Source organism: Coregonus lavaretus (assembly GCF_964263955.1).
Source record: "Coregonus lavaretus genome assembly, chromosome: 3".
NCBI lineage: Eukaryota > Metazoa > Chordata > Actinopteri > Salmoniformes > Salmonidae > Coregonus > Coregonus lavaretus.
The window spans coordinates 52,799,090-52,809,131 of NC_139990.1; the positions used below are offsets into that span (position 1 = coordinate 52,799,090).

Consider the following 10,042-nt stretch of genomic DNA (forward strand, 5'->3'; position numbering starts at 1 on the left):
ATCGAACCCACTACCTTGGCGTTACAAGCGCCGTGCTCTACCAGCTGAGCTACAGAGGACCACTTGTGATAAACTTGTGATACAGTGAATTATAAGTGAAATACTCTGTCTGTAAACAATTGTTAGAAAAATTACTTGTGTCATGCACAAATTAGATGTCCTAACCGACTTGCCAAAACGATAGTTTGTTAAAAAGAAATGTGTGTAGTGGTTAAAAAACTAGTTTTAATGACTCCAACCTAAGTGTATGTAAACTTCCGACTTCAACTGTATATATGGCTACTGTAATAGTAGGATCCTACTCTATACTAGTATTACCTTATAGTGCCTTCAGAAAATATTCACACCCCTTGACTTTTTCCACATTTTGCGGTGTTAAAATTGATTAAATTTAGATTTTTTGTGACTGGCCTACACAGAATACCATAATATCAAAGTGGAAATACTGTATGTTTTTTGACATTTTTACAAATTAATTATAAATGAAAAGCTGAAATGGCAAGCCTAAATAAATTCAGGATTAAAAATGCGCTTCACAAGTTACATAAGTTGCATGGACTTATCTGTAAGGTCCCTCAGTCATGCAGTAAATTTCAACCACAAATACCAGGTTTTCCAATGCATCGCATAGAAGGGTACCTATTGGTACATGGGTAAAAATAAGAAAAAAACAGACATTGAATATCCCTTTGAGCATGGTGAAGTTATTAATTACACTTTGGATGTTGTATCAATACACCCAGTCACTACAAAGATACAGGCGTCCTTCCTAACTCAGTTGCCGGAGAGGAAGGAAACCGCTCAGGGATTTCACCGTGATGCCAATGGTGACTTTAAAACAGTTACAGAGTTTAATGGATGTGATAGGAGAACTGAGGATGGATCAACAACATTGTATTTACTCCACAATACTAACTAATTGACAGAGTGAAAACAAGGAAGCCTGTACAAAATAAAAATATTCCAAAACATGTATCCTGTTTGCAACAAGGCAGTAAAGTAATAGTGCAAAAAATGTGGCAAAGCAATTAACTTTTTGTCAGGAATACAAAGTGTTATGTTTGGGGCAAATCCAATACAACACATTACTGAGTACCACTCTCCATATTTTGAAGTATAGTGGTGGCTGCATCATGTTATGGTTATGCTTGTAATGTTAAGGACTGGGGAGTTTTTCAGGATAAAAAAAGATACGGAATATACTGTAGCTAAGCACAGGCAAAATCCTAGAGGGAAACCTGGTTCAGTCTAGGGATGGGCATTTTACTTTTTTGACTTTTTCAAGTACTTGCATGATTATTTTTTTGAGTACTCCAGTACTTGAATGAAAAAAAATGAAATTATTTTTGGAACAAGGGTGGCACTGGGAGAGAGAAAAAATGTGTGCACTTATCTACAGTGGGGAGAACAAGTATTTGATACACTGCTGATTTTGCAGGTTTTTTCCTACTTACAAAGCATGTAGAGGTCTGTAATTTTTTATCATAGGTACACTTCAACTGTGAGAGACGGAATCTAAAACAAAAATCCAGAAAATCACATTGTATGCTTTTTAAGTAATACATTTGCATTTTATTGCATGACATAAGTATTTGATACATCAGAAAAGCAGAACTTAATATTTGGTACAGAAACCTTTGTTTGCAATTACAGAGATCATACGTTTCCTGTAGGTCTTGACCAGGTTTGCACACACTGCAGCAGGGATTTTGGCCCACTCCTCCATACAGACCTTCTCCAGATCCTTCAGGTTTCGGGGCTGTCGCTGGGCAATACGGACTTTCAGCTCCCTCCAAAGTTTTCTATTGGGTTCAGGTCTGGAGACTGGCTAGGCCACTCCAGGACCTTGAGATGCTTCTTACTGAGCCACTCCTTAGTTGCCCTGGCTGTGTGTTTCGGGTCGTTGTCATGCTGGAAGACCCAGCCACGACCAATCTTCAATGCTCTTACTGAGGGAAGGAGGTTGTTGGCCAAGATCTCGCGATACATGGCCCCATCCATCCTCCCCTCAATACGGTGCAGTCGTCCTGTCCCCTTTGCAGAAAAGCATCCCCAAAGAATGATGTTTCCACCTCCATGCTTCACGGTTGGGATGGTGTTCTTGGGGTTGTACTCATCCTTCTTCTTCCTCCGAACACGGCGAGTGGAGTTTAGACCAAAAAGCTATATTTTTGTCTCATCAGACCACATGACCTTCTCCCATTCCTCCTCTGGATCATCCAGATGGTCATTGGCAAACTTCAGACGGGCCTGGACATGCGCTGGCTTGAGCAGGGGAACCTTGCGCATGCTGCAGGATTTTAATCCATGACGGCGTAGTGTGTTACTAAATGTTTTCTTTGAGACTGTGGTCCCAGCTCTCTTCAGGTCATTGACCAGGTCCTGCCGTGTAGTTCTGGGCTGATCCCTCACCTTCCTTATGATCATTGATGCCCCACAAGGTGAGATCTTGCATGGAGCCCCAGACCGAGGGTGATTGACCGTCATCTTGAACTTCTTCCATTTTCTAATAATTGCGCCAACAGTTGTTGCCTTCTCACCAAGCTGTTTGCCTATTGTACTGTAGCCCATCCCAGCCTTGTGCAGGTCTACAATTTTATCCCTGATGTCCTTACACAGCTCTCTGGTCTTGGCCACTGTGGAGAGGTTGGAGTCTGTTTGATTGAGTGTGTGGACAGGTGTCTTTTATACAGGTAACGAGTTCAAACAGGTGCAGTTAATACAGGTAATGAGTGGAGAACAGGAGGGCTTCTTAAAGAAAAACGAACAGGTCTGTGAGAGCCGGAATTCTTACTGGTTGGTAGGTGATCAAATACTTATGTCATGCAATAAAATGCAAATTAATTACTTAAAAATCATACAATGTGATTTTCTGGATTTTTGTTTTAGATTCCGTCTCTCACAGTTGAAGTGTACCTATGATAAAAATTTACAGACCTCTACATGCTTTGTAAGTAGGAAAACCTGCAAAATCGGCAGTGTATCAAATACTTGTTCTCCCCACTGTATATGCCAACAGTGAGCAACAATGCCTATTTTATCATAGCTATTACAGATAACGAATCCTAATATCCAGTCAATAAAAAAACAAGTGCCATTTAAGATTAATTTATTGAAACTGTAATATCAACTGGTTATATTATATCGTGGAACACAATCTTCGAAAAGGTAGTAGCCTCAGCAGTGTGGTGCTTGCTTATAGAAGCCTATGGGCTGTGCAATGGCATAGCTCTTTTCACAGTCAAGACACTTCTTTTATAGTAAAAACATGACGTAATATAACAGAATAGAATAGTAAAAATGTATGCACACATGACTGTAAGTCGCTTTGGATAAAAGCGTCTGCTAAATGGCATATTATTATTATTATTATTATTATTATTAATAGTGCGAAGTGATTTGCATCTCCCGTCTGGAACAGTTATTCTCAGAGTGATCATTTGAAACGGGGTCAATTTTCTCAAGTTGAAAAACCAATTTTCCAAGGTTACAAACCAAAATCAGTCTTCTTTTCGATATACAGGCGTTCAATTTAGTTTATTATGCCTGTTCCTTTGAATTTTCTAAATTGATTAACAATTCTACATTGAACACTGCATGGGGATGAATTATGGCCAGGACATCTGTTTGGTGAGTATGCCTAGGCTTAATGATTCTGATGAAAATATGCTCTTTGTCTTTATCAAACTCATATTTTTGCATATTTTCAACGTGGAACCTGTCAATGGTTAGGGGGGTAATAGCCTAGGCTAACCAATTATTAATGTCACTACCAGTTCGCAAATTAGGGTCGTCACTAAAGTTAGTTACCACAGTCATAAAACCTGCCCGTTTCTACAATATCTTAAAATCTGATTTTAAACCTAACCGTTAACCCTAACCACACTGTTGACCCGTATCCCTAACCCTAACCTTAAACGAAGACCAAAAAGTACATTTTTGTATGAATTAATTTTGACGATATAGTCCATTTTGACTCTGTGCTTGTGGTAACTAGTGACAACCGCAAAGTAGCCTATAAGCGGGAAATGACGCAATTATTCAAAAACTGCAGCTCATTGTTGGAACACATATTTCCCTACTTAAGTCAACCAGTCCATTTAGAATTTGTGATAAAACTGTCGTCATTTGACAAGGAATGTAGCTTGTGTATCCCATCAGTTAGATACGTTTTTATAGGCATTTATTTCTGTAGGCGCAAACAGCACCCGTGTGTAGAGGGAGCAATCCGAACGCAATTGAGTGACTGAGACACGGAGGGGAAAAGGAATTAAGGGACCAGAATTGTAATGTTAGGCTTGGTTAATTTTTTGTTGTGTCCCGCAAATGCACATGTACACATGGAACAGTCAAAGCAAATTGACGTTGTCTTCAAGACAACATTTCGACCGAATAGTTTTACAGTATTTAAAAAAAATACTGGTTAAAGACTCATGACTCATGCCCATCCCTAGTTCTGCTGGGAGATGAATTCACCTTTCAGCAGGACAATAACCTAAAACACAAGGCCAAATCGACACTGGAGTTGCTTACCAAGAGTGGCAGAGTTAATTTTGACTTAAATCAGCTTGAAAATCTATGGCAAAACCTGAAAATGGTTGTCTAGCAATGATCAACAACCAATTTGACAGAGCTTGAATAATTTTTAAAATAATAATGGGCATCCAGGTGTGGAAAGCTCAAAGAGACTTAACCAGAAAGACTCACAGCTGTAATCGCTGCAAAGGGTGATTCTAGCGTGTATTGACTCAGGGTTGAATACTTATCTAATCAAGATAAAATGTTTCATACATTTTTACAAATGTTTGAATTTTGTGTAGATTGTTGACAAAAAATAAATTACAATTAAATCCATTTTAATTCCACTTTGTAACACAACAAAATGTAGAAAAAGTAAAGGGGTGTGAATACAGTGGGGGAAAAAAGTATTTAGTCAGCCACCAAGAGAGGCCTGTAACTTTCATCATAGGTACACGTCAACTATGACAGACAAATTGAGAAAAAAAAATCCAGAAAATCACATTGTAGGATTTTTAATGAATTTATTTGCAAATTATGGTGGAAAATAAGTATTTGGTCACCTACAAACAAGCAAGATTTCTGGCTCTCACAGACCTGTAACTTCTTCTTTAAGAGGCTCCTCTGTCCTCCACTCGTTACCTGTATTAATGGCACCTGTTTGAACTTGTTATCAGTATAAAAGACACCTGTCCACAACCTCAAACAGTCACACTCCAAACTCCACTATGGCCAAGACCAAAGAGCTGTCAAAGGACACCAGAAACAAAATTGTAGAACTGCACCAGGCTGGGAAGACTGAATCTGCAATAGGTAAGCAGCTTGGTTTGAAGAAATCAACTGTGGGAGCAATTATTAGGAAATGGAAGACATACAAGACCACTGATAATCTCCCTCGATCTGGGGCTCCACGCAAGATCTCACCCCGTGGGGTCAAAATGATCACAAGAATGGTGAGCAAAAATCCCAGAACCACACGGGGGGACCTAGTGAATGACCTGCAGAGAGCTGGGACCAAAGTAACAAAGCCTACCATCAGTAACACACTACGCCGCCAGGGACTCAAATCCTGCAGTGCCAGACGTGTCCCCCTGCTTAAGCCAGTACATGTCCAGGCCCGTCTGAAGTTTGCTAGAGTGCATTTGGATGATCCAGAAGAGAATGTCATATGGTCAGATGAAACCAAAATATAACTTTTTGGTAAAAACTCAACTCGTCGTGTTTGGAGGACAAAGAATGCTGAGTTGCATCCAAAGAACACCATACCTACTGTGAAGCATGGGGGTGGAAACATCATGCTTTGGGGCTGTTTTTCTGCAAAGTGACCAGGACGACTGATCCGTGTAAAGGAAAGAATGAATGGGGCCATGTATCGTGAGATTTTGAGTGAAAACCTCCTTCCATCAGCAAGGGCATTGAAGATGAAACGTGGCTGGGTCTTTCAGCATGACAATGATCCCAAACACACTGCCCGGGCAACGAAGGAGTGGCTTCGTAAGAAGCATTTCAAGGTCCTGGAGTGGCCTAGCCAGTCTCCAGATCTCAACCCCATAGAAAATCTTTGGAGGGAGTTGAAAGTCCGTGTTGCCCAGCGACAGCCCCAAAACATCACTGCTCTAGAGGAGATCTGCATGGAGGAATGGGCCAAAATACCAGCAACAGTGTGTGAAAACCTTGTGAAGATTTACAGAAAACGTTTGACCTATGTCATTGCCAACAAAGGGTATATAACAAAGTATTGAGAAACTTTTGTTATTGACCAAATACTTATTTTCCACCATAATTTGCAAATAAATTCATTAAAAATCCTACAATGTGATTTTCTGGATTTTTTTTTCTCATTTTGTCTGTCATAGTTGACGTGTACCTATGATGAAAATTACAGGCCTCTCTCATCTTTTTAAGTGGGAGAACTTGCACAATTGGTGGCTGACTAAATACTTTTTTTCTCCACTGTACTTTCTGTAGGTACTGTATAGACATAGATACTGTAATAGTAGGGTCCTTTCATCTATTCTTCACTAGTTATTCCTTATATACATGTGGCCCTCCCTCTGTCCATCCAGGTGGAGTGTGATATGTGCGGTCATTGCTGTATGACCCAGGAGGGTCTGGACCTCCACCGGCTGTCCCATACGGGTCAGACCCCCCTACGCTGCCCCCTGTCCCCCTGCAGACGTCGCTTCGCCTCCAGCTCAGCCCTAGGGGAGCACATCGTGGCCCACTGCCAGGGGACTCTGGGGAAGGGCCGCGGCTCCAAGAGGTTCCACTGCCAGATCTGTGGCAAGGACTTTGCCTACACATCCACCTTCAACGTCCACATGAGGATCCACACCGATGAGAGGCCCTTCGAGGTGAGGGGGTGGGGATGTGGGTGGATGTGGGTGTGTGTGTGTGGGTGGGTGTGTGTGGGGGGGGGAGTTAGTGGAGGTGGGCCTTTAAACTAAGGGACCCTCCTATCGCCTCTGACCACAGCACATCGACCATCATTTTCTGATAATTTCCCGACGATTCTACAGTTGACACCCTGCAGGTGATCTAGTGCACACGACTGATGTTTGTTACGGTGTGTCTTGTCTTGAAGTGATTAAAACACAGTCCGCTACAAGGGATCAATGAGATTTGTCAATTTTTTTTTGCAGTAGCAGAAAAGGCCGTCCGCACAAGACTTTGGTCGTTGTTCTGCCTCTGGTTATTTTATTATTGTTTCATTCCCTTCTCACTTACATTTACATTTTAGTCATTTAGCAGACGCTCTTATCCAGAGCGACTTACAGGAGCAATTAGGGTTAAGTGCCTTGCTCAAGGGCACATCGACAGATTTTTCACCTAGTCAGCTCGGGGATTAGAACCAGCGACCTTTCGGTTACTGGCACAATGCTCTTAACCACTAAGCTACCTGTGGTTAAGCTACCTGCCCCCCTGCTGCTCCCCCAACGGACATTCACCCTGCCTCCACACCCCAATGGAAATGTATCATGTAAATATGTATATGTTATTGTTGTATTATTGTTTCATTCACTTCTCTTTTTGACCTACACTGTTGGAGCGTGAAGCTTAACAATTTCACTGTACTCAGCAATTACAAAATTGCATGTGACTAATAAACTCATCTAATCTAAGAAATAAAAGCTGTGGTTGTGGTCACCCCAGTGTATTATGCCCGCCTGTGTCCTCCCTCCCTCTCTACAGTTCCTATGATTAATGAGTGGGGCTGAGTTAGAGCCTGCCAGCTCCCCTCTGTGTTGCTATTCTGGGACCCAGCTCCACTGGGCACCGTCCGGACAGGCAGGAAGGCCCTAAACACAGGACCAACCAGCCTTTCTGCTCATTGTGGCACAATCTGTGGCAGAACACCCCCAGGCTTCTATAGTTCAGTAAAAATGCAGTCAAAGCTGTAAAGGTATTGGTGAGAAAATGTCCCTGCCGATTCCCTCTGGTTCTATTAATGGTAGGCTTAGTCTCTGTGGTCATTCAGTATGGCAGACAGGCAGGTAACACTGCTGTGTGGAAAAAGATCAATGTCCTGCAGTAGTAGTGGAGCTCTGTTCTGTTAGCTTTCTTTGTTTTCTGTTCAGTCCCCTGTGTCCCTCTTTCTGTTCTTTATCTCTACCTACCATTGTCCTCTGCCCTCTCTCTCTCTCTCTCTCTCTCTCTCTCTCTCTCTCTCTCTCTCTCTCTCTCTCTCTCTCTCTCTCTCTCTCTCTCTCTCTCTCTCTCACGCTCGCCCCCCCCACATTGTTTTTCTACCCCTCCTATTCTTCTGCCTCTTCAGCCAGAAGTGCTGTCTCTGCAAATTTGGAGAAGTGTTTCAGAAAATATTTTTTCAAAACAGTTTTCAAGATATGAAATCTATGAATTTTAATGTCCGCTCTTCTCCCCTTGTCCTTGTTCTCTTGTTATGTCTTCCGATCCTACCCATCCTTCTCCCCGCCACTCTTCTTCCTCCTCTCTCCTCTTCAACTTCTCCTCCCTCTTTCTTTCTTTTCACCCTCTCTCTCTCCTCCCCTCCTCCCACTCTCTGCCCTGTCCCCCCCCCATGTTCCCTCCTCCTCATTTCTCAGTGTTCTACGTGTGGGAAGCGTTTCCGCCAGCTGCCCCACCTCAAGGACCATGAGCGTATCCACAGTGGCCTGCGGCCCTTCTGCTGCTGGGTGTGTGGTAAGGCCTTCAGTGTGGCCGGCCGTCTTACTGAGCACGCCCGCATCCACAGCGGAGAGACGCCCTACACCTGCCACCGCTGCCCCTCAGCCTTCCGCTCACGCTCCAACCTCGACAAACACATCCGTCTCCACGACGACGGAACGGGCGGAAACACGGCCACCGACGCAGAGGCGGAAGGGGCGAGGGTGCTCTTGTCTACAGGGACAGGGTCGGGTGGCGAGGGGGAGTCGGCGGTGCAGACCATTCTGCTTGTCCAGGCGGATGGAACCACAGAGGGGGTGATGGTGCCAGCCGTGCCCGTCTCAGAGCACTCCTCTGGGGCTATGTTCTCTGGGCAGGCTGGGTCCTCCCAGGTGGTGTTCTTGGGTGGTCAGGCCATCTCTGTCCCCTCCCTCTCAGCCATCATGGAGGGACATGAGATCCCCTCGGTCACTATGGTAGAGGGACAGGACGTACCACACACCATAGAGTTCATCCTAGAGGAGACCATCTCATAGAGGAGACTGAAGAGGAGGGAGGGGAGGAAGAGGGAAGAAAGGAGAGGGTTTGTGATAGAATGTATTAGAGACTGAGACAGAGTTAGGCTGAAAGATGGTAGGATTTTCGGTTAGTGTTGAGTTAAATCAAGAGGTATAGTTTTTACTGTTTCCTCAGTGCCGTGGCTATTCTTGTTAAATGGTCAGAATATTGTTTCATGGACTTGAATGATCTACACATCTACATATTCATTGGTTTTGACAGACTTTAGTGAAGGATCGGATGTGTGGCCCTTAAGCTTTGAGAGGAGCTTCTTAGTTTGGAAGAGCAGAATTGATTTTAAATGTTGAACTAGTACAGCGAACCCAGTGAGGCAAACAACAGTTGTGTGGTAAAACATTTTTTATCCTGTTTACAATGAGAAGTTGATTGAAAAGCTGATTGTAAAAGTGTTCCCAGAGTGTGTACCGTCAATATTATTTAGTGTGTTTTATCAGGGTTGGACTTGAGTCGCCCATAAAATGTGCTCTGTTTTCTTTTTAATAAAACGCTTCAGCTTTCACCGTTTCCCCAACGCTTCTATCATTTTAAAAGGAGGATGACACGTGGGCCTCGCCCTGAAATATCTCTCACACATCAGATAGGATGGCCTTTATGGGCCCCACTGTAAATCCACAACGCTCTCGCTTGACATCAAGAATATGGTCTCTGACACAGGTACACACACACACACACACACACACACACACACACACACACACACACACACACACACACACTATGAGTCACAGAAGCAGAGCTCAGGAGGGCAGCAATATGATATCCCCATACAAGTCATGTAATTACCCAGGATATTTGGTTCAATGTTTGTCACTGTGTGTTG

The 10,042-nt window shown here is 43.3% G+C and overlaps 1 protein-coding gene across 1 annotated transcript in view; it reads left to right on the plus strand.

Moving 5' to 3' along the window:
- Positions 1–9,721, plus strand: part of LOC311107901 (uncharacterized protein) — a 29,016-nt gene extending 19,295 nt beyond the window's left edge. The window contains exons 9-10 of the mRNA XM_084150497.1: positions 6,585–6,872; positions 8,583–9,721. Coding sequence (XP_084006623.1) covers positions 6,585–6,872; positions 8,583–9,179 — 885 coding nt within the window. The 3' untranslated portion in view covers positions 9,180–9,721. The remainder of the gene's footprint in view (positions 1–6,584; positions 6,873–8,582) is intronic.
- The last annotated feature ends 321 nt before the right edge of the window (positions 9,722–10,042 follow it).